This window comes from Oryzias latipes, chromosome 12 (assembly GCF_002234675.1).
Source record: "Oryzias latipes chromosome 12, ASM223467v1".
NCBI lineage: Eukaryota > Metazoa > Chordata > Actinopteri > Beloniformes > Adrianichthyidae > Oryzias > Oryzias latipes.
The window spans coordinates 1,177,937-1,202,541 of record NC_019870.2 but is presented as its reverse complement, the minus strand read 5'-3'; the positions used below and the strand labels follow the sequence as shown (position 1 = coordinate 1,202,541).

The 24,605-nt window shown below is 46.5% G+C and overlaps 2 protein-coding genes across 5 annotated transcripts in view; both read right to left on the bottom strand.

The window, feature by feature from the left end:
* Positions 1–22,162, bottom strand: part of LOC101156105 (versican core protein) — a 29,107-nt gene extending 6,945 nt beyond the window's left edge. Inside the window, exons 1-12 of one of the 2 annotated variants that reach the window (XM_023960395.1) lie at positions 22,045–22,162; positions 20,824–20,890; positions 20,572–20,640; positions 17,682–18,053; positions 16,436–16,610; positions 16,222–16,349; positions 15,065–15,361; positions 7,105–7,806; positions 4,204–4,394; positions 1,427–3,818; positions 1,222–1,335; positions 1,025–1,138 (exon numbers count right to left, since the gene is read on the bottom strand). In XM_023960395.1, coding sequence (XP_023816163.1) covers positions 1,025–1,138; positions 1,222–1,335; positions 1,427–3,818; positions 4,204–4,394; positions 7,105–7,806; positions 15,065–15,361; positions 16,222–16,349; positions 16,436–16,610; positions 17,682–18,053; positions 20,572–20,638 — 4,552 coding nt within the window. In that variant the 5' untranslated portion in view covers positions 20,639–20,640; positions 20,824–20,890; positions 22,045–22,162. The remainder of the gene's footprint in view (positions 1–1,024; positions 1,139–1,221; positions 1,336–1,426; positions 3,819–4,203; positions 4,395–7,104; positions 7,807–15,064; positions 15,362–16,221; positions 16,350–16,435; positions 16,611–17,681; positions 18,054–20,571; positions 20,641–20,823; positions 20,891–22,044) is intronic. The other variant, XM_023960396.1, reaches the window with a different exon arrangement.
* Positions 22,163–22,351: 189 nt separating this feature from the next.
* The window catches only part of LOC101166932 (DNA repair protein XRCC4-like), a 28,475-nt gene continuing 26,221 nt past the window's right edge, over positions 22,352–24,605 (bottom strand). For 2 of the 3 annotated variants that reach the window (XM_023960397.1, XM_023960398.1), the window contains exon 8: positions 22,352–22,717. In XM_023960397.1, the coding sequence (XP_023816165.1) occupies positions 22,627–22,717 (91 nt within the window). In that variant the 3' untranslated portion in view covers positions 22,352–22,626. The remainder of the gene's footprint in view (positions 22,718–24,605) is intronic. The other variant, XM_023960399.1, reaches the window with a different exon arrangement.

Here is a 24,605-nt window from a genome sequence, read left to right as displayed (position 1 = left end):
AGGCTGTCCTGTTGTCAGAAAATGTCTGATGCCAATAAAGTCCTGATGGAAAGTTGCCGTGGAGGCTTAATGAGGACACTCAGGAGCCACCTGGAGGCTCAGGTGACGTCCTTCTGCGGGCGGCGCTGAGTGCTGGTCAGCTTAAACGCAGATGAAGTGGGGGGGGGCTTCAATGCCGCACAGCTGCAAAAGCTTTCTGGCACAATAATGGAGCAATTATCTGCTCTCTGTGCCTTTCCACGGGAGGAAAACTACAACAGGACGTCTGTGCCTCCGTCCACTCCTGCAGAGAGACGGCGTGCCCAGCGACGCATCATTTACATCCAAGTTTCCACATCCCGCTGCCCACATGGCATTCATACTTCCAGAGATGAACCCGGGAGACCCTGGAGACCGAGCCAAGGGATTTCTGTTGCCAAAGAGAGGCTTCAGCATGAAACCCCTAAATGTGACGCTGGCTCCACAGCTTCAGCTCCGATGACGCTTAGATGACATTTATTATACCTGACTGCCTGTTAAAGAAGAAAACTCGATTTTTCCTGAGGAGAAAAGGGTTTCTGATGGAAGCGCCTGAAGGTTTCTCAGCAGTCCTACAATTAACCAGTTTTTAATTCTCGTGAGTGGTTTTGAATTTGTTCTAAAAACAGAGCAGCAAAAGCTGGAAAAGCATGCGGCCCTGAAGACAAACACCTGGAGGAACATCTGTTGACGGATGAGGTTCATTTTCAACAAGTCTGAGCATGAAGAGACGGAGAGTCTCTCAGAGGTAGAGATGGGCAGAGGTTCACAAATCTGTGAACAACTAGGGGGGATAACATCACCAGCAAAAGAAGAGAAGCTGAAGATCTGCACAGGCCGAGAAATGCAACATCAAAGAGAACAGCTGAGGGGGCAATGCTTTCATCTCCCCTTAAGCCAACGGTAAATGGAGCCAAGAAGAGTCACAATTTGAAGAAACAATGAAGTCAATGTTTGGAGGGAGTGTGTGAAGGTGGGACCTGGATCAGTGATTGGTGTGGCTGACCTTGCTCACAGAGCTTCCCTGTATAGCTGGGCAGGCAGGCACAGGTGAAGGAATCGATCCCGTCCAGACACGTAGCGCCGTTCAGACACGGGTTGGAGTGGCACTCATCTACATCTGCAGACCAGAACACAGGCTGGTGTTATCAGACTGCCTCAGTCCGTTGGAGGGAGGGGCGGTGAATAGGGGCGCTGGTGCACCTATCTCGCAGTACTGCCCGGTGAATCCAGGAGCACAAAGGCAGATGTCCCGGGTCTCTTTCTGGAAGCAGGACCCTCCGTTGTGGCATGGGCTGTACAAGCACGGCTCAAGATCTGCACACAGGAGGAAAGACCACAGAGAACTCAGGTGAGATTTTTCTGCAGGTTTGAAACACAATCAGGTTGTAAGAGACATCTCCAATACCTCTGATGTTTACAGTGGTGGACTCCTCAAAAGGAGTAGATGCAGCATCCGTCTTTGGCTGCTCTGTAGTCTTCATCTTTACTGGTAACTGTGGGTGGGACTCCAGGAGATTGGGGGCAATCGCTTTGTCATAATCAACAAACTCCTCTGGCAGAGCGGTAGCAGACGGGTCAGGGCTAAGAGCCCAGTGAGGGATGGATTGAGGGCTGTGGTCAAAGGTGTAAATAGATGAAGTGGTAGAACGCGTGGTCTGGTGAAGTGTTTGTGTAAAGCTTGTGGATGGAGCCGCTGTACCGTGATTGGGGCTTTGAGTGGACAATTTAATCAGGGGTAGTAGCCCAGGTTGATCATCAGGGCTCTCTGTGGTTGACCATGTTGAGAATAGAAGCTCAGGTTGATCATCAGGGCTCTCTGTGGTTGACCACGTTGAAGGTAGAAGGTCAGGTTGATTATCAGGGCTCTCTGTGGTTGACCACGTTGAAGGTAGAAGGTCAGGTTGATCATCAGGGCTCTCTGTGGTTGACCATGTTGAGAATAGAAGCTCAGGTTGATCATCAGGGCTCTCTGTGGTTGACCACGTTGAAGGTAGAAGGTCAGGTTGATTATCAGGGCTCTCTGTGGTTGACCACGTTGAAGGTAGAAGGTCAGGTTGATCATCAGGGCTCTCTGTGGTTGACCACGTTGAGGGTAGTAGTTCAGGTTGACCATCAGGGCTCTCTGTGGTTGACCACGTTGAGGGTAGAAGGTCAGGTTGACCATCAGGGCTCTCTGTGGTTGACCATGTTGAGGATAGAAGCTCAGGTTGACCATCAGGGCTCTCTGTGGTTGACCACGTTGAGGATAGAAGGTCAGGTTGATCATCAGGGCTCTCTGTGGTTGACCATGTTGAGGATAGAAGCTCAGGTTGACCATCAGGGCTCTCTGTGGTTGACCACGTTGAGGATAGAAGCTCAGGTTGATCATCAGGGCTCTCTGTGGTTGACCACGTTGAGGGTAGAAGGTCAGGTTGACCATCAGGGCTCTCTGTGGTTGACCACGTTGAGGGTAGAAGGTCAGGTTGACCATCAGGGCTCTCTGTGGTTGACCATGTTGAGGATAGAAGGTCAGGTTGACCATCAGGGCTCTCTGTGGTTGACCACGTTGAGGGTAGAAGGTCAGGTTGACCATCAGGGCTCTCTGTGGTTGACCACGTTGAGGGTAGAAGGTCAGGTTGACCATCAGGGCTCTCTGTGGTTGACCATGTTGAGGATAGAAGGTCAGGTTGACCATCAGGGCTCTCTGTGGTTGACCACGTTGAGGGTAGAAGGTCAGGTTGACCATCAGGGCTCTCTGTGGTTGACCATGTTGAGGATAGAAGCTCAGGTTGACCATCAGGGCTCTCTGTGGTTGACCACGTTGAGGGTAGAGCTTTGGTTTGGTGAACTGAAGTGTACGTAGTCAGTTTGACTTGTTGGTTTTTGGTTATGGTTCTTGCTGTTGATTCGTTCTTGAGATCTGTAAGAGTTTCCAGTGTTGTTGAGACCGTCTGGTCCCCAGACAGAACTAGAACATCTGGCAAAACAGTAACTTTAACCTCTCCATGTGGGTCAAAGAGACCGACCGGTTCCCCAGAGGGCTGCCCCTCTTCATCCCCAGACAGCTGCTCTACACCTGAACCTCTTTCTGTACCAGCATTTGCAGTCGGGTCATCCATCGCTCCAGATGGAGGCTTCTGGGTGTGAAGTGTGGAATGAATGGGTGGAGTTTTACTTGGTGTCGTGAACAGCTTTATGGAGTAATGTTCTTGCTCAGAAATCACATCTTCTCCAAAGACAGACCCTTCAAAGTCTTTGGTCTTGGTCTTTGTGCTCGTCTCCTCAGGCTTTGTGTCTGGGATGAAAGTAAAAACCTCTGTCCCACCTGGCAGGCGGTCTGACGCTGGAGTGGGAACGCCATCTGCAGAGCCCTCTGCCTGGGGCATGGCCTGACTGTCTGCAGAGCCCTCTGGGACTTCAAAAGTTAGGACACCATCAGAACTAGATGGGTAGATGACTGAACTCGATGTTGTTAAAGGGTTTGATAAGACTGAGGGCAGAACCGTTGAGGTGGTTTGTGTTGGTTCTTCAGTCCTCAGGGCCTTAAAGTCTGTGACGGCATCAAATACCTTCTTTTCAGGATCTGAAGTGGTCTTCAGATCGTCTGTCATTTCCTCTGTTATTGTTGTTTCCTCTGTTATTGTTGTTTCCTCTGTTATTGTTGTTTCCTCTGTAACCGTCTTCTCCATGTGAGGATCACTCACGATGTAGTCAAAGGCGGTCGTGTCGTCCACTTCCTCAGTCCTCGGCTGACCAGGTGTGACAATGTCAAACTGATCTCCTCTGGCTTCTTCTGCGAGTTCAGGCTCAAAGGACAACTAGACAGATGAGAAACAACCAAACTTCTCATCAACTGGTATCTTTTTTGGCTTTGTCATTTTTTATTCTTCTTGATCAATGAAACTGGTCTAAACTACCTACGTTCATGTCATTTGTGAGGTTCCTGGTTGTGTGTCGCTGCTGTAATTTACATGGCTTTAATGTTGTGTAAAAAGGATGGAACATGGATTTTTGCTAATTTATGCTGCTACCATCAATAACCCAACAAAAGATTTAAACTCTTGGAGTGTTTTTGTGGTTTGTCGCTCATCTAGAGGCTAATCTGCCGGTTAAAAACATCAAAAGTCAAAGAACTGAATGGATCTGCCAGTCCGTAAAGTTTTTATTATTGTCAAGTATGAACTAGAGGAAATATCCTCGTACCTCTTCTGTCTCGTTAATGAAGCGGATCATTGGGGGTGGGGAGGTGGCGAAAGGGTCGAGGGGGTCGGAGGTCCCACTGCCCAGAGCTCCGTCGCTGGTCAACTGCGTGGGGTCGTTGTGGAACGGGAGGGACTGGGAGAGATTTAAAGGCTTATTCAAAAGATCCAACACCACGTCCATCTCCGGCACAACTGGAAACAAAACAGAGACGCATGAAGACACCTGGATGAGCAGTGAGGCGGTTCAGAAGAGGGAGACTCCAGGTTCAGGACTCAAATCATCACCTGGACGAAGGAGAACCTTCATCAACCTCTGACACAAGACTAAAACACTTCAAATGAGACTGAAAGGGAAAGCAGGAACTCCCTGAATATTGGACTTTCATCCTTTTGTCTTTTTGTTTGCACTGATCTGATCCAGGTCTGCCCAACCTGGATCTCTCAGCTCTACCTTCCTGTCTGTTCTGCAGCCTGATCATGTTAATCCAGGTCCAAACTAACTTAAAACCCCTGAGCCAGGTAACTAGAGGGAGGTGAGGCTGGGACAGTTGGAAAACCTGTTAAAACTCACTTTTCTAACCAACCCTGTTCTTTCCCTCACACCAACTATCTCCACATCCTCATCCTTGACATCCAGATTTTTTTCAAATGTAGCTTAATATGTTATTATTAAAAAAATCACTTTTCTGTATTTACAAGGAAATCCTATTTTAAAGTGATAAATTCTATTTTTAAGTCCATTTTCGGGCTCTAGGAACACTCAACAATCAGGGGCGTGGATGTGACGAATAGCCTCCTTTTGAAAATACTGAAGTGCCAATCATTTGAAAGTTGATCATGAAGGAGGTCTTTCGGAAGTCTTTCATGTGTCGGAAAAGAAGTGTGAAAGAAAATCAGCAGATCTACGCTGCTGCCATATTTTACACCAAACCTCGTCCAATTTCAAGTGCATGGGCTAGTATTAGTACGGACACAACCCAGCATGCTAAAACTGCATCCAAGAAGCAGAGTCCAGCGTGTTCTTGAACATGTATCACGTGTTTGGTGTGTATAAGTCATTAGATTCAACAACCCAGGGAGATGTGGACTTCCTTACTTTTGGTAATTTTTTATTTTTTCCCCTTTTTGTTATCAGGTGTATGTATTTGTGTGTTTTCTGAATGCATCTGCTTCCAAACTGCAGCTTAAACAGATCAGTCAAAGTAAACGAGTTTTTCTGCCAGTTTTATGTGAACCTGCAGTATTTATTACTGGACTGTTTCCACGGCAGCCGATTTCCCCGTAATGACTGAAACAATCAAGACGGTTCACTGGGAGAGTAAACACTCCCAGGTTGGCGTTTGTTCTGCTTTAGGCAGCAGCTGCTGCTGCAACAATGCTTGCTTGTGTCTCTTCCTCCATGCTTCATGCTGCAGTGATGCAGTGGGAAGTCAGGCAAAAGCAAAGAGTAAAGAAATGAGAAACGCCAACGTTTTGGAAGAAAGAGCCTCTCAAGTTCTAGAGCTTCAGGAAGGCTGCATCTCACTGAAATATCAGAGCGATGAGAGCGACTCCCCAGCGTATCATGACTCACCAAACAAGTGAAAGCATCAGAACGGTTCTCTTTTCTACCAAAATGAACAGCCTCTACTTTCTCAGCTGGATGATGCCTCAGAAGAACACGCTTGTTTAACAGGAAGCTCAAAGCTTCGTCATCTGACACTAAATACGTCTGTTCAAACCTTCAGCCAGGTGGCAAAAAGAGGCTTGATAGACTAGAAATCTCTCCAGAGTATTTCCTCATGTTGGATGCACGGTCTGCTTGGTTGTACTGCTGGCGGTTTGTCCTTTGCAGCTTAAAGGAAAGCGTCACTGGCTCTGCCGTGTTCCCAGCAGAGGCTGTGATGTGAAAACAGTCTGTGCACTCACTGATTTACTGACCTCATCGTTTCCACAGCTGGCTCCATGAAACCATTTTTCTGCAGGAATAAACTCAAAAGCGCCTCTTCTACCTTCTTCCTGGAAGGCCCAAAGCGCTTTCCAGTCACAGTCCCATCCACCCGTTCACACACTGATGGCAGCTCCGCTGGCGCCAACCTTCCATCAGAGGCAGGGTGGGGTTCAGTGCCCCGAGGACACTTGGACACATGGGCGAGAAAGGCGGGAATGCAACCTGGGATTATGATAGAACCTGACCCTTCCGATCTACCGCTGCACCATGGCTGCCCGTAACAAACTGCTGGCTGATTCCTGCTGTAAAAGCAGTAAATGAGAGTAGAACTCTGACTAGAACACGGTCGATCGTCGTGGGAGACAACGGCCAGCAGAGGGCGCTGGATAGAGCAGCTTTCCTTCTTACTTAGGCTAACATTGATTTGCAAACAGATGTCATAAACAAACTGCAAAGTAAGGTTTATGATCGAGAAAAGTTTAAAAAAACGGGAACAAAATACTGAAGATGATCAAATTAAACTGAAAAACCAGAAATGCATCAAGGTCCGAATGCACTTCATCTTTTTTCCCAAAGGAAAAAGGGGCGAAAAAGGGGGACACCTCGAGTCATCAGGGTGGGGCTTTTGATTGACAGGTGTCTTGTCAAATACCAGCTCAAATAAGGCCTGGCTGAGAGTGCTCCAACAATGGAGAGAAATAATATTTTTTTCTTAAGAACAAAGGGTTCAGTGACATCACGTCCTGTCAAGGCGGATACAACCGCAGTACTTAGTTAGAATCTGATCAAACTAAAGCATCTGTGATGCTCCACCTTTAATCTGATGTTCCACCAGATTAAAGGTGGAGCATCTGTAGGCAGATGAGTTTCCGGCTGCTGCTTCCTGTTTTTTTGACCACACGAGACGCTCCCCCAAAGCCTCTTTGCGTCTACAGCTGAATGGCATCGGGACCTTCCAAACGTCAGCCATACCTGAGTGGTTGGAGCTGGGCATGCTGACGATGATGATGTGGACGGACGCCGGATCAAAGGTGTCTGCAACCGCAGGAACGACTCCAGACTGCTCCGGTTCAGATGCAGCTCCAGGGGGAAGGTGTTCCTTGAAGACCACGGCGGGGTGGTGTCCTGGTTCCACAGAGAAGGAGGGGGGGTCCAACTCTGCGGTGAAAACCTCTGGAAGTGGTGGGGGGGTTGTTGTCACCTCTTGTCTTGGGGTTCCCACCTCTGCGGCGTGTTTTGGAGACCAGCTTGGCTCCACTGTTGTAGTTTGGAGGCTCACAGCTCTGCTTTCATCCGTTCCAGCAGGGGGGGCACCGCTGCTGCTGCTGTCCACTGCCCCCCCCTCCCCGCCATCATGTGAGATGTCAAGTTTTGGAGGCTGTGGTTCAAAGCTGGGTAACGGGGGTAATGGTATGGTATCTCCTCTTGATGGAATGGACTCCAAGCGAGGAATTTCAAAGTCTTTAACGTCATAGTCGTCAAAGGTGGTGGGGGGGTTGGGGGAGGTGGTCGTATGGGGGGAGGTGGGCTGGCGTTCTGTGCGGGAGAACTCGGTAGTTTCTGTCGCTCCAGCTTGGAGCTCCACTTGCTGAGGTTGTGAGGGTGTCTGGGTGAGGGGGGGTACTGCCGAGACGGCTGGGGTGTCCTCATGGGGGGTCAGTTCTGGCAGCTTGGCTGTTTTAGGAACAGAGAAGGAAGAGGAACACCTCAGTAAGGACAGAAATGTTCTGAAGAAGAAGTTGGTCCACGCCCATCTATCCATCCATCCATCCATCCATCCATCATCCATCCATCCATTCATCCATCCTCCATCCATCCATTCATCCAACCATCCATCCATCCATCCATCCGTCCATCCATCCATCCATCCATCCATCCATCATCCATCCATCCATTCATCCATCCTCCATCCATCCATCCATCCATCCATCCGTCCATCCATCCATCCAACCTCCATCCATCCATTCATCCAACCATCCATCCATCCATCCATCCGTCCATCCATCCATCCATCCTCCATCCATCCATCCATCCATCCGTCCATCCATCCATCCATCCATCATCCATCCATCCATTCATCCATCCAACCATCCATCCATCCATCCATCCATCCGTCCATCCATCCATCCATCCTCCATCCATCCATTCATCCATCATCCATCCATCCATTCATCCATCCATCCATCAATCTATTCATCCATCCATCCATCCATCCATCCATCCAACCATCCATCCATCAATCTATCCATCCATTCATCCATCCATTCATCCATCCATCATCCATCAATCCATCCATCCATCCATCCATCATCCATCAATCTATCCATCCATACATCCATCCATCCATCCATCCAGCCATCAATCTATCCATCCATTCATCCATCCATCATCCATCAATCTATCCATCCATACATCCATCCATCCAGTCATCCATCTATCCATCCATTCATCCATCAATCTATCCATCCATTCATCCTTCCATCATCCACCAATCTATCCATCCATCCATTCATCCATCCATCCATCCATCCATCCATCCGTCCATCCATCCATCCATTCATCCATCCATCCATCATCCATCAATCTATCCATCCATCCATCCATCCATCCATCCATCCATCTATCCATCCATTCATCCATCAATCTATCCATCCATCCATTCATCCATCCATCATCAATCTATCCATCCATCCATCCATCCGTCCATCCATCCATCCATCCATCCGTCCATCCATCCATCCATCCATCCATCATCCACCAATCTATCCATCCATCCATTCATCCATCCATCCGTCCATCCATCCATCCGTCCATCCATCCATTCATCCATCCATCCATCATCCACCAATCTATCCATCCATCCATTCATCCATCCATCCATCCATCCATCAATCTATCCATCCATTCATCCATCCATCATCCACCAATCTATCCATCCATCCATTCATCCATCCATCCGTCCATCCATCCATTCATCCATCCATCCATCCATCCGTCCATCCATCCATCCATCCATCCATCCATCCATCCGTCCATCTGTCCATCCATCCATCCATCCATCCATCCATCTGTCCATCATCCACCAATCTATCCATCCATCCATTCATCCATCCATCCATCCATCCATCCGTCCATCCATCCATCCATCCATCCATCCATCCATCCGTCCATCCATCCATCCATCCATCCATCCATCCATCCATCCGTCCATCTGTCCATCCATCCATCCATCCATCTGTCCATCCATCCATATGTCCATCCATCCATCCATCCATCCATCATCCATCCATCCATCCATCCATCCATTTTGCATATGGCTACTAAAGTTTGATTTGGTAAAATATGCAGAAGGTACTAAAGGTTTTTTTTGGGTGTGGTTGTACACTTAACCTGGTGGAGTGTGTGTGAAATTGAGTAAAGATCGCTCAAACCAAAGTTTTCTTTTTTCTCATTGTGGGTAAACATGAAAATCACAAAATTTTAAACTTTGCAGCAAAATTATGGCCATCCCATAATAATTTCAAAACTTCCTTTGGATATCTCTGACACGCGTTTTAGTTTCGTTAGTGGATTTTGACGAATGTTTGAGCCCCATTACATCTTACAATTTCTCCCCCTCTTAAATAATAATGGTTTAGTCCAACTTCTTTAGCACCCAGGAACTGACATCCCAGAATATTTCCCTGCTCACCCTGTAATAGGAGGTAAGTGTCAGCATCCTTTCCTGGCTGCGTTTTATTGTGTCTATCGTCAAACTCAACATTTCAGCTCTAGTACACCAAGAAATGATCGTTACTGTTGCTTGAGAAAAAACTATTTGTTTCTGAAAATCTTCTAGATTTAATTTGTCTAAAACAAACTTAGTGTCAAATTAGTTTCTAATAATTTTTCTCAGAGGTTCCAACAGTCCCTCATCATATCCAATGTTCAGAAACACATTTTTAGGCCTGTGTTTCAGTAACCAGAGAGCTAAAAGTGAGAGCTGAATTCAGAGAATGACTCACGCCGCGATATCAAGGAGTTTTGTTAAATCAAGTCATCGCTGTCAAACAGAAATCGGTCTGCTGTGCTTCAAAAAATGCTCCTAATGCGTCACCAAAGGGATAAAAATAAAACTCTGACTAATATTAAAAACAGTCTGATGGACCAACAACGGTTATCCAATTAAATGTGTTTACAGACAGACGTCAATGCTGATATGACGTCGACAGAAAAACGCGTTATCAGACAGGTTGTTAGCTTACAGTGACCAAAACAAAAGGCGTTGTGGCTTCAGGGTGGAGAATGAAACCATTTCAGGAGATGAAGCGGGAAAATAAAGCAGGCAGACGCTGCGTTAGCCTTCAGGTTTCTGTGGAAAAACCCCACGAAGCTTCTGCTGTTCCTGAAAGCAGCCAATGAAAGATGAGTTCTTTATTGTGCGTTCTTGTTCCTGCAGATTTCTACTGTTGACAGTGCAGCACTGCGAGAACAACACACAATGCCTTCCTCTGTGAAGGTCGAGGAGCTGAGTTCACATGGATTTCCTCCCGGGACCAAACTTCACCGGCATAACGCTTTAATAAACCAGCAGAAGGTGACGCCATTCGGCGGCTCCCTCAGGCGTGGGGGAGATTCCGTCATAGTAGTAGGTTAAAACGCTGTCATCTGGACTTGGTATCTAAAGTTGAGGACGTTTCGCCTCTTATCCAAAAGGCTTTGTCAATTCTGAAATAGCTGGTAAAAGAGCTGGTTTATATGTGCTTATGGGGGAGGAGTCAGACCTGAAACTGGATAGGATTGTCAACTTAGACTACACGGTTATGTACCATGTACCTTTTGGATAAGAGGTGAAACATCTTCAACTTTAAAAACCAAGACCAGATGAATGACAAGCTTTAAACCTACTACTACTATTATGATGGCCTTAATCAATTTTCAAACCTATGCAGACAAGTCCTAATTAAAGTCCTAAGTCAAGACCAGCAAGTCTAAAGTGAAATCCAAATCCTATCAAGTCCTTTCAACAACAGAGTAATACTATTTCCACAGATCATGTTTGCTTTAAGTAACTGTTTTTAGATGAGCTAAATTTGCCTCTAAGTTCATGCATACACAGATCAAAAATCTATCAAACTGTATTCAGAAACTGTTTCTTGGACGACCCCAAGTGTTGGACAAAGTTGGATGTAGTTCAGTCTTCGACCATAAAGTACAAACCGTTTTTGATGAAAACCTCATCATTTTCAAACCTGAACATAAAAACATGTTTCATGGATCGTCTTTAATGGTTGTCCTGCAATTTGATTGGTTGGATGATGTTAGATCAAAACATCGTGCATCTAATTTGATTTGATGTTGAGCCGACAGCACACACACAAAGAATGGAGAACGGTCGGCATGGTAACGTGCTTCAATCTTTGACTGTAGGAAGTCTTTTCGGGTCAAAAGGCTCCAGTCTAAGTGAAGTTACGAGTTACTGCTGTTAAAGTCCAAGTCGATTTGCAAGTCTTTTTTAACATTTTGTCAAGTCGAGGATAAGTCACCAAATTCACGACTCGAGTTTGACTCAAGTCCCGGTCATGTGACTCAAGTCCCAATCATGTGACTCGAGTCCAAGTCATGTGACACAAGTCCCGGTCATGTGACTCAAGTCCCAGTCATGTGAGTCGAGTCCAAGTCATGTGACCCCGAGTCCAAGTCATGTGGCTTGAGTCCAAGTCATGTGACTCCAGTCCCGGTCATGTGACACAAGTCCCGGTCATGTGACTCAAGTCCCAGTCATGTGAGTCGAGTCCAAGTCATGTGACCCAGAGTCCAAGTCATGTGGCTTGAGTCCCAGTCATGTGGCTTGAGTCCAAGTCATGTGACTTGAGTCAAAGTCATGTGACTTGAGTCCAAGTCATGTGACTCAAGTCCCAGTCATGTGACTCAAGTCCCAGTCATGTGACTTGAGTCCAAGTCATGTGACACAAGTCCCGGTCATGTGACTCAAGTCCCAGTCATGTGAGTCGAGTCCAAGTCATGTGACCCCGAGTCCCAGTCATGTGGCTTGAGTCCCAGTCATGTGGTTTGAGTCCCAGTCATGTGACTCGAGTCCAAGTCATGTGGCTTGAGTCCAAGTCACGTGACTTGAGTCCAAGTCATGTGACTCCAGTCCTGGTCATGTGACTCAAGTCCCAGTCATGTGAGTCGAGTCCAAGTCATGTGACCCAGAGTCCAAGTCATGTGGCTTGAGTCCAAGTCATGTGGCTTGAGTCCAAGTCATGTGGCTTGTGTCCAAGTCATGTGGCTTGAGTCCAAGTCACGTGACTTGAGTCCAAGTCATGTGACTCAAGTCCCGGTCATGTGACTCAAGTCCCAGTCATGTGACTCCAGTCCAAGTCATGTGACCCAGAGTCCAAGTCATGTGGCTTGAGTCCAAGTCATGTGGCTTGAGTCCAAGTCATGTGGCTTTAGTCCAAGTCATGTGGCTTGAGTCCAAGTCATGTGACTCAAGTCCCAGTCATGTGAGTCAAGTCCAAGTCATGTGACCCTGAGTCCAAGTCATTTGGCTTAAGTCCAAGTCATGTGACTTGAGTCCAAGTCATGTGACTTGAGTCCAAGTCATGTGACTCAAGTCCCGGTCATGTGACTCAAGTCCCAGTCATGTGAGTCAAGTCCAAGTCATGTGACCCAGAGTCCAAGTCATGTGGCTTGAGTCCAAGTCATGTGGCTTGAGTCCAAGTCATGTGACTTGAGTCCACACCTCTGATGTACAGCATTCTGTACTTGAGAAGATTGGGGGGGGGGGGGGGGGGTCTTTCAAAATAAGAGAACAGCCCTGATGCACAGCGTCTCTATGGTTGTGCGGTTCGATCACATCCAGAGTGAACAGACTCTCTCACAGATGTTGTGAAGTCTTCTTTTTGCCTCTTTCCGAATGCTCCCCTCAGACGGGGGGTCATGGTTGGGTTCCCACCGTCCGATTCTCACTCATTTATGACCTGGAACAGACTGGATGAAGACTTCTCTATCAAACCTTACGAGGGTTTTGGCTGTAAACACTAAACAGGAGACTTTTGGACGTTCAGCAGGAGCTTTCTGACCCCAGAAGCGCAGAGAAAATGTTGGACGGCCGCTCCACAGCAGACGGCTGTTGTTTCACACGCTGAAGGGTTTTTGGCCCCCGCACACCGGGTCTGGCTGTTCCCAGCGTGAGTCGGCCGCCAGCGGAGCCCGGCCCAAACATGAGGTCATGTGTTTTAGCTGCAGCCATCTGGCTGAGCTGAGCCCCCCCCCCCCCCCAGCTCTGCAGCCTTACTGTGGGTTTGAGGTGCAAATCGTTGAGATGGATGTGGGACCTCAGTGAGGACAGGACACCCCCCCAGCCTCTCCACTTCCTGTGTGCCTGTCTGAGTCGGGGTGGTCAGGGTGGGGTCCAGCTGTGAGGCATTAAGGTTCTGTCCCCACTCTGCCCCGTCTGTTAGGGGCGAACGGACTGGGTTTTCCCCCCATAAAAAACCTGCAGGGTCATAAACATGGCTGGGGGAGGGGGGGGGGTATTCTTCTTCTGTTTGTGATTTATGATTACAAGGCGAAAACCTAAAGACGAGCTTTTTTGTGTGCCGCGGTTAAAGAAAACCGTCTGCAGTTTAACTCTTTTGTCTGATTTCATTTTCTGAACATGATTCACCTTTTTAGGAAAAAAACATTTGGTTATTCATCAAAAATGTTGTGTGATTTCCCTTTATGTTGGCTACTTTCTAAATATTTCTGTGCTTTTTTTAAATAAAGGTTTTTGTATAAAACTGTTGTGTGTTTCTACAAGATGTTTTCTCTAAATTGGTTGCTTGTTTCTTGACATGTTAGTGATTTTTTAGATTGATTTTAAATGTCTTTTATTGGTTTATAAATGTTTTTATGGTCTTGGGCCATCAGCTCTTTCTGATTTGAGCCGTCGCGTTCAGACGCCCTGAAGCGCAAATCGTATTAAAAACATATTAAAGATCACAACGACAGTTAAAAGAGAAGAATAAAAAAACAACGCTGCCTTTTAGAGATCAACTCCAGAAACAATTCAGATAAAATGGAAAGAAATGAAAATGAAATCCAAGTCTCAGAAATCAAAAAGGAAACGTTAAAAAACCAAACCCAATAAGAAGCCAGAAAAGGCATCATGGGAATCACAGAGGATTATTGACGTCTGGTTTTAGTTAAATGCGTCTTTAACGTCTGCATAAGAATACAAGTTTAAAGTGTAAACTTTTCATGATTGTTTGTTATGTTTTTGTCGAATTGTCTTTTGGTTTGGTCTTTAAATGTGACGTTGTGTTTTTTTAGTATTTGTTTTAATGAACTTTAATATGTTTTTGTGCCGAGTGATTTGTTGGTGTGATTTGACCTTCAGGGCCACCGTACTCACGGTCCTCTGGTTTAGGTCATTTAGTTCTTCTAAAAGTCAGAACTAAATCCTACGGTGAGGCCTCATCCAGTTCTTATGGAGCTCCCAGCATGCCTCAGGGCTGCAGAGAGGCTTTAAAGGACGGCTCAAGACGTTCTTTTTAATCTGGCTTTAAGCTGAAATTAAGAAATAGATTTATTTGTTAGTTCCCTGCAACCTGTCCAGGCTGAACGCCGCATTCGCCAGAACCTCCGGCGACCCCGTGACCCCTAAAGGGAGACGGCGGGTTGAGAAGATGATGAATGTCTTTGATTTTTTCCTTGTTTGGTTTGATCTCTCTACCGGTACTGTGAGTGATTTCCATCCGTCCGTTAAGGGTTTTTATGTGTTCTTTGATGTTTTCGTGCGTGTGAAGGTGTTTTGTCTCACTTTGTGTTCTAAAATTGGAAAATGTTTTAATGTAAAGAACTTTGAGGAGCTTCAGCAGGAACAGTCCTCCACAAATCCAGTTTGATTTGAAACGCTTTTCAGGAGGTTTTTCTTGTTTTGGCGATGTGGAGCGGTCTTTACCTTTGAAGCAGAACGCTCCGTGACGCTCCCCTGGGTCGGGGTAGCCAGTCTGGTTTTTGTGCTTGTAGAGGGTTCGAACCCCCAGCAGGCCCCCACCACACTGAGGCAGGGGGACTGTGACGGGATGGCGGACGCTACCGTCAGACAGCCAGCCGTAGTCACAGCGGTTAAACCCCGCCCTCCAAGCGGCGAACAGCTGACCAGGTGACGCCAGCGCAGCGTCGTGCCGCTCACACGCCTCTCTCGCCTGCTGCAAGGTGAGCTTATCACTGAGGGAGGGGGGGAAGAAGACTTCGCCTGCAGGTGAAAATGACATGAACTAAATAAACTAATTCATTTTGGAAATATTAAAAATGTTTTTAAAAAAAACTCAGAAATTTGTTTAAAAAAAAATAATTTAAAAAAAAGGATTTTTTTTTTAATAAACAAAAATAAATATTAAAATGGCCGAAATACATTCAAATGATTAGGAAGTATCGAGTCAAAAATACATACAAGCTTAAATGTCACATTTTTCTGTCATATTAATTAAACACAGATAATGAAGTAAACTATGCCGGTCATTGCAGTTTGAAGCCCTGCAATAAGCATCTCGCCAAAGTTGGCTAAATTGTAATAAATAGTTACCTTAAATGTGATAAAACAATCTTATGGCAGCTTGAAGTATTTAACCAATCATATTAATCCCTTTATGCATTGCACCAATCGGATGAAGCTCTCTGATGTTGGATGTTCGCCTCCGTTGACCTTGATCGCACTGCGTAACAAATAGTCTGCTTTTGGTGAAAAAAGTGATCCAAATTGGAAAAATAACAAGAATAAAGGACTAAAAACGGATTGAATGTTTATTTCTTTTGTAAGTGACCGTGATATAAGCGGGTTAATGGCCTTCAAAGAAACTGAAGTGCGTTCATTTCTGATAATGCTGACTTCAAAGGCCATCAGCCGTCACTTCTGTTAACTCTTATTTAAATTAAACTGCTGCAGTTAAATGGAAATGATGGATTTAGTTGTTTTGCTACTTGTTCATGTATTGAGACTTATTTCGTCATCACAGTATTGATAACAAATCGCGAGTTTTCCTCAGATCGTGCAGCATTAAAGTAAACTAAATACGTCTAAGATTTTCAGCTTGAGTGTCAGAGTCAAATAATTACCGTTCAGTTGGTCTATGAAACAGTAAACGTCGTATTTCTCGGTGGCGTCGCGGACGCCGTACGTCCTCACGCCTCTGTGGCTCATCAGGTCTCCCTCACAGCCCCGTCGAGGCCGCGTGATCGGATACCTGAGAAAAACAACAAGAGAGCGTCTTCATGGGCCCCTGCTCCAGCTGAGGACAGATTCAGGACGTGGAAGGACGTCCAGACGCACCGAACTGACTGGTCTGCCAGCCAGCCGGCGTCACACTGGTCCAGGCCGTCCTGGAAGGCGGCGTCCAGCTGTGCGGGTGTGGCGATGGAGGCATGGATGGAGCGGCACGCCTCTTTTGCCTGGTGAAAGTCCAGGGTGTAGCGACTGCTGTTGGCTCTGTAGTGGAAAACCACACCTGAGGAGAAAGCAGGAGTTCAGCTGCAGCCCACGGAAAGCCAACGGCACAAATAAAAACGAGTGTGAGTTCTCCAGGATTCCACACAAATGCTGAAAAAGAAACCCCCAAAAATATGAGGATGTGGAACAACGAGTGAAACCATATCAACAAAATGTACAAAGGGACATTTACGTTGTGAGCAGCAGGATGGTTTCATGCCAAGTCATTGACAGAGAAGTACAGAGAAGGTCAGAGAGACACACTGGAGGATGTCCAGAGAGGAACTGTGGTTTTGTATGAGGAGAGAAGAGTGTTAGAGCAGTGCAGGACATGCATGAGGGCTGTAAGACGGTGTGTGTGTGTGTGTGTGGGGGGGGGGGGGTGCTGTAGGGGAGACAGTGGAGTTCTAGGTGGAGGTGGGATCACATCAGGGATCAGCTGTGAGCCACTTCCTGTTTGCAATGGTGATGGACAGACTGACAGATGAGGTTAGACAGGAATCCCCCACAGACTACGATGTTTGCAGACGATACTGTGGTGTTTAGTGAGAGCAGAGAACAGGTGGAGGAGAAGCTAGAGAGGTGGAGGTTTGTCCTGGAAAGGAGAGGAATGAAGGTTAGAGGCAGGAAGACGGAGAACGTGTCTGTGAATGAGAGGAACCCAAGAGGAAGAGTGAGGTTACAGGGAGAAGAGATGAAGAAGGAGGAGGATCTGAGGTATCTAAGATCAACAGTCCAGAGGAATGGAGAGAGTGGAAAAGAGGTGAAGAAGAGCGTGCAGGCAGGTTGGAATGGGTGGAGAAAAGTGTCAGACGTGATAGAAGAGTCTCAGCTGAAATAAAAGGAAATGTGTGGTGAGAGCAGCCATGTTGTTTCCTAGAGACACTGAGGAAGACAGGAAGCAGAGATGAAGATGCTGAGGTTCTCTTTGGGACGGACCAGGAAGGATCAGGAATGAGGACATGTTCTCTGGCAGGTTTCTCACTCTCAGCACAGTCCGGCGGACTGAGCGGCTCAAAAGGGAACAATTACAGCACCCAAACGGACCAGAACCGCTGTGGTGTAACCCAGCCCTAAACCCAAAACCTACCAGAGACGTTCAGGCTGACCGTGTCCCGGGTGTTGTCCAAACCGTGCACCACTTCGCAGTGGTACAGCCCGGCGTCGCTGGCCCTCAGGTTGTCCATCACCAGCGAGGCGTCCCCAACAGACGGCGGGTGGTTCTGAACCGACACCCTGCCGTGGAACCTCTGTCCCGCCTTCACCATGCCGTTCTGTGCCACCAGCACCAACTTCTCGTCCTGCCCTTCCAGCTTCACCCACTTGATCCGAAGGTCCTCAGCAGAGAGCGGCAGAGGCGTGGAGGCGCTGTGAGATGCTGATGTCATGGTGAAGGAACACGGTAACACCACCTTCCCCGCCAGTGTGCCGGACGACCTCCATTGGATCCTCTGTGGAGAAGCTGGAACAAAAGTCGAATAAAACATGTTTTGCTCAAAAAAAATGAAGAAAACATTTTCATTTAGGTTCTTTATTTTGTCCCCCAGCAGTCCTGGACTGAAGGACCAGGTTGTTTTCACAATTCTTCCTTCTTAATGCGCCTTTGAGCAAAAATGTTACTGACGCCACAAACTCACCAGAATGCAAACACACCTAGTGCCCGGTGAAAAGGAGTTCATGGGGCTCAACGTGTTCTTCTCAGTATCCACTAACGAAACCAAAACACTGGTGTCAGGGATATCCAAAGGAAGTGTAGAATTATTATGGGATGGCCACAGTAGCCACGCCTTGGCGGCCATTTTGTGGCAAAGTGTAAAATTTGGCAATTTTCACAGTTCCCCACAATACGGAAAAAGAAACCTTTTGTGCGAGCAATCGCCACGACATTTCACACACGCACTGCCAGTCTGAGTCTCAAAACACAACCCGTGTTTTGTTGGCCTTTGACCCGGGAAGAGATCGCCATCTTGACTGTTTCACAAAAAATAGAATCTTTTGGAACCTTCTGCAAATGAAAACTGTCCAAAGTGTTAAATCTAATTTCTGATCAGCCAATCACATAGCAGCAAGTAGATGCAATTTGGCATGTACAGTGCGTTACAAATTATTATGGACATTTTATTTAAGTGTCAAAAGGATTTCAATGAAACTCGTGGATGACGTTGTGTCTCAGGGCTCTTTCGATCGCTGCCGCCTGTGATCACTCGTTTTCCAGTCGAGTTCAATCAAAGGAAAAACCGCATTATTAAGCAGACCAACGATTTCAAGCAATATGCGAAAGAAAAAGGATCTCTGATGCTGAAAAGCCTGAAATAGTTCAATGCCTTGGACAAGGTATGAAACCTCGGACTGTTCCGGTTTGTGGCTGATTCAGAGCACAGAGGGGTTTGGTGCCTGTGGAGTCCCACCAGCATCAAGGTGCAGGATCCTCCAGAGGCTAGCAGTTCTACTTAAACCTTCCGCCCGGCTCTCCTAAACAACAATCAGCAGCAGAAACGGCTGCAGTGGGCCCAGAAACACATGAAGACTCATTTTCACCCTGGACGGTCCAGATGGAAGGAGCGGTGGGTGCTTGGTGGACGGCCACCATGTCCCAAAAGGTTACCACGTCAGCAAATAGGTGGTGGAGTCATGGTTTGGGCCGGAATCATGGGGAGAGATGCCGGTCCGCCCCTTTAGGGTCCCTGAAGGTGTGAAAATGACCTTTGAAAAGTAGGCGGCGCTTCTCGCTGCCCACTTTCTACAAAAAGAAGAACCGTGCTTTCTGTAACCAAATCATCTTCATGCATGACAAAGCACCGTCTCCTGTGGCAAGGAATGACTCAGCATTATTGGCTGCTAAAAGGAAGAAAACTGATGCTGTGGCCCCCATCCTAACCTGACCTCTGGAGAATCCTCAGGCCAAATATCTCTGAGGGTGGGGGGCAGTTCCCATCCAAACAGCCGCTCTGGGAGGCTATTCTGACATCCTGCAGAGAATTTCAAGCAGAAACTCTCCAAAAACTCACAAGTTCAATGGATGCAAAAATTGTGAAGCTGCTACAAAATAAGAGCTCCTCTGTTCCACCTTCCCTCAGAGACTTCTTGATGTCCTCAGATCCACTGGCTTTTCTTCAGGGGCATGATCAGGAATCGTTTCTTTCAGTGGAGATGTGAAGTGCAGCTGCTCTATGCCTTTTCCCAGAAGGATCGTGCATAGAAAAAAAATGGAACTTGACCTATGAAGATGTTTTTGATTGGAATTTGAGTAAATATGACCTCCAATTGTAGCAAATCCAACAAATGTCCATTTTTAGTTCTTTAGAATCTGTCATATACTGTGGAACTCTGTTGTGTGAAATAATGTGGAACAGTAACTTTGAAGGTTTTTGGTTTTGAAAAAGGTTTGGTCAGTAACATTTAATATAAACTCTAATAGTCAGTGAAATGAGTGCATGTAAGGACACTAAGCCACAGCCATCGGCCGAAAAGCTGATCAAAGCCCCACCCTCCATTTCAAAAAGGTTTGGTTGTCAAAAAAGAACCAGAGACTGAAACGGACGGAACCACCTGGGAAAAATGATGCCGTTCCAGTGACTGCTCATTTGGGGGCGCTATTGTGCAAAACAAGTTCTGACCAGGATGGAAACGAGCAGGAAGAAGAAAAACAGCTAGTCCTGCTCATCCTCTTCCAGCAGACATCGTTGAGCTCTGGATCGATGTTTCCAAGTAAAGAAAAGGAGGACGCTGTGGTCCGGGTTCAGACCAAAGGAACTCTGTAAAAACAAACCTCAGAGAAACCAGCCGGAGAACCTGAGCCGGTTCTGCTGTGGAGCAGAGAACATGCAGAGCTGCAGCTCAGACTTCTCATCAGCCAAACATTAGCTCCGCCCCTCAGATGCTAGAGACCCGCAAATGGGATCAACATGATCCACTGAGGACGTACGCCAAAAGGAGAGGCACAGCTGGAAGCAGATGACATCATTTCCTGCAGGACTCACCTGGCTGAGGCCGAGCTGAACAGAGAGTCACGAGGCAGAACAGGAGAGGGAGGGCGGCGCCAATCATTTCTGCAGGAAAACACCATGATTAACATCATTGGATCAAATGTTTCTAAACTAATCATGTGGGTGAAGAAATTAACTGCAAAAGAAGAATAAAGTTTCTGAAAATCTGTCGGAAAAAAACAAATAAAAAACCCAAAGAATTCCTTTTTTATTGGATCTTATAGTTTTACGGAAGCAGTACATCACCTTCTATGGCCACAAGTTCAAGTTTTCTTCAAGTTCTTTACGTTTTTTTCTTGAAGGTCCTCAAAATCTGTTGAAAAAGCAGAATAAAATTTAGACAGTGAGAGAAACGTGAGACAGCTTTGAGACGAACTGGAGAAACTAAACTGGGACATAAATGAGACAAAAACGTCTGTGGGTGAAGTTTAGCTCCAAACGTACGCAGTTACGGCAATTCACCTCTATTTTCAGCAAAATTCCTCAGATTCTAAAGAAAAGAATAAAAATTTAGTTGAACTCCAAAAGGAGAAACGTGAAGCTTTTTACCAAAAAAAAAAAATCAAAGATATCAAAAACGAAGATTTGGAAAATGCTTTTGCTGTTTTTTCACACAAAGTGGAACTAGATGTACAGTAAAGAATTCGTTTGTTGCATTTACCTTATAGACTTTTTACTGTATACCCCCCCAAAACATACATACATGTATATATATATATATATATATATATATATATATATATATATATATATATATATATATATATACACACCTCCTTTTTCAGCTTCTCTATCAATGTCATCTCTGATGATAAAGGCTGAAGTCCAAAATCAGAATAAAAGAATTCAGAATTTCTATGAGCCTATCAGACCCCCCCCCCCCCCAGGAACGGACCCCTGAAGGTAAGTTTAAAAAGAAATCATACATTTTGAGGACTTTTCTTTAAATAAGCCAAAAAAAAGGGGGCCAGAAAATGAAGAAGTCTTATTTTAGGAATAATTCTGGACACTAAGACCCGTTTTTCTCAAACTCAGATTATGTTGCCTCTGAAAAACTTTATTAATAACGTTTGTCTTTCCAGACAGAAAATAAGATGATTTTTCTAGAAACAAGTCTTCTTACTTTCCAAAGTAAAACACAAACTCTGTGCTTTAACTTTAAGTGCTGGTTTCAAAGGAAGTTTGGACATTCATCATTTTCCTAAAAACATTTCTTATTTTAGTGACATTTTTATTGCGGCTTAAACTGCATTTTTATCAAGATCAAAGGAGACAGTAAACCTGGTTCTATGAGGTTCTATGAACACACATGTTCTCATTTCCAGACGCTCTGATCATTTATGCACATTTCTCTCAGAGGAGAACTTCTGAGGTAAAGCTCAGTCCTCCTACAGATCTCCATGGACCAGCTGCCATGATGTCATCATTTTCTGATGACATCAGTCCATCATTTTTTTTTTATCTTACCTTCTGGATCCCTGAAAATCCTCCAGTCTGAGGGAAAACTCCTGCAGGAAGATCTCCTCTCCAGCTCCCAGCACTGGCTGCACGCTCCAACCTCTCTGCAGCCGCTTGTATTGGAACATGAAGAGGAGGAGGAAGAGGAGGAGCAGAGACGGACGGCACACCGCCCAGGACAGAAGGGGGGGGGGGGGGGGGGGCAGAGGGAAACCCTGACACGTTAGAGGGGAGGCTTCACTTCTGCATCCACTCCCTCTCAGAGATCCTCAGCAGTCTGAGCCTCCAGCTCCTCACAGACGTGACGACAGAGACGTTCAGACAAAAGGCCAAAACTTTATTGATCCAAAAATACCAAAACAACAAAGCAGAAGAAGGAGAAATCTGAGGGAGAAAACACCCGTGTCAAAGTTCCTGTGCCTTCCTGTGAGCCCAGCCGGTCGTCCTGCCGGTCGTCCTGCCGGTCGCCCTGCCGGTCGCCCTGCCGGACATCCTGCCGGTCGTCCTGCCGGTCGCTCTGGTTGGTGATGATGATCAGTGTCTCTGCTTCAGTGGAACCAGATCTTCAGGCTAAAAAACCTCTGAAGCTTCTCAGAAGTCCTCGAACAGATCCTCGGCTGCTGCAGCATCTGCAGAGCGCTGGGGGGTCTGCAGCTTACTGGATCCTGCAGGGGAGCCTGTCCTGCACACACACACACACACACACACACACACACACACACACACACACACACACACACACACACACACACACACACACACACACACACACACACACACACACACACACACAGGTCAGTGGGCTAATGAGGCAGGTTTACAGCAGAGATTTCCTGTTGAGACAGGAAGTGCTTTGTACGTAAGACAAGAAACACATGGGCTGCCTTTACAGCTGCGTGCACGTGTGTGTGCATGTGTGTTCACGTGGAACTTCTAGTCATGTTGAAGGTTTTCTGCTGTTCCTGTGAGTCTTCAGCTCAGAATCTGGATCAGGAACGACAACGTCTGAGTTTAAGTCATTTAAACCTCCTTATGGAGGAGAGGCTAAGTGAAGTTTTGGGTTTTGAACATCCACTTTGACCCTTTTTTGCTTTAACATGTGTTTTAACGTCGACAGGAGAAGATATGGTTTGCTGTTTTACTTTTCATTGCTTAAGGCTTCAGTTTGACGTTTGGAGAAACGCTGATCCAACAGGATCTAGACTCTGGTTCAGACATTTGAGATGGAGTCGTTCCTAAAAGTCGCTAGACTTTGCTGATGAACTCTGAAGAACTTGTCAGGAAATAACCCAAACAGGGTATGAATCACAGAGGAAAAGATGAAGAAAGGCAAAAAAAAAAAAAAACAGAAGTTGGAGGACAAAAGAGGACCGGGGGGAGTCGTGAAGAAAAAGCAGAAAAACATGAACGAAGGCCAACCGTTCTTCAAACTGTCTCCTGGTTGCTTCCAAGTTTATTCTGATGGTCGTGAGAAAAAGCAGAAAAGCTGATGAAATCCTGCAGGGAAGCAGCAGTTTTTCAAACTGTGGCAGATTTCAGATGTTTGCTGAAAAGAACATTTGCTCTTCTGCTCCTCTGACCAGCAGAACATTCATCAGAACGCTCAGTGATGAAGATGGATATTCAAGAAGAGCAGAGGAGTCAGCAGAGTCACGTATACGAGGAACTCAACCAGCTCTGATTTTCTAAAGAAAACTTACTGGGTTCTCGCTACAGCAGTTTCTCTAAACAAATCCAGATTGACAGCTCCCAGATTGTCAGCTGATCTGCTGTGGCGACCCCGATGACGGCTCTGCCCTCACAGAAATAATGCCGGATCCTGATGTCTGTGGCTCCGCCCCCACAGAACTAATGCCACATCCTGACGTATGTGGCTCCGCCCCCACAGAACTAATGCCGGATCCTGATGTATGTGGCTCCGCCCCCGCAGAACTAATGCCGGATTCTGATGTCCGTGGCTCCGCCCCCACAGAACTAATGCCACATCCTGACGTATGTGGCTCCGCCCCCTAAGAACTAATTCCAGATCCTGATGTATGTGGCTCCGCCCCCACAGAACTAATAATGGATCCTTACGTTTGTGGCTCCGCCCCCACATAACTAATGCCACATCTTGACGTCTGTGGCTCCGCCCCCACAAAACTAATAATGGATCCTTACGTTTGTGGCTCCGCCCCCACATAACTAATGCCACATCTTGACGTCTGTGGCTCCGCCCCCACAAAACTAGAGTCGGATCCTGATGTATGTGGCTCCGCCCCCACAGAACTAATTCCAGATCCTGACGTATGTGGCTCCGCCCCCTCAGAACTAATTCCAGATCTTGACGTCTGTGGCTCCGCCCCCACAAAACTAATAATGGATCCTTACGTTTGTGGCTCCGCCCCCACATAACTAATGCCACATCTTGACGTCTGTGGCTCCGCCCCCACAAAACTAGAGTCGGATCCTGATGTATGTGGCTCCGCCCCCACAGAACTAATTCCAGATCCTGACGTATGTGGCTCCGCCCCCTCAGAACTAATTCCAGATCCTGATGTATGTGGCTCCGCCCCCACAGAACTAATAAT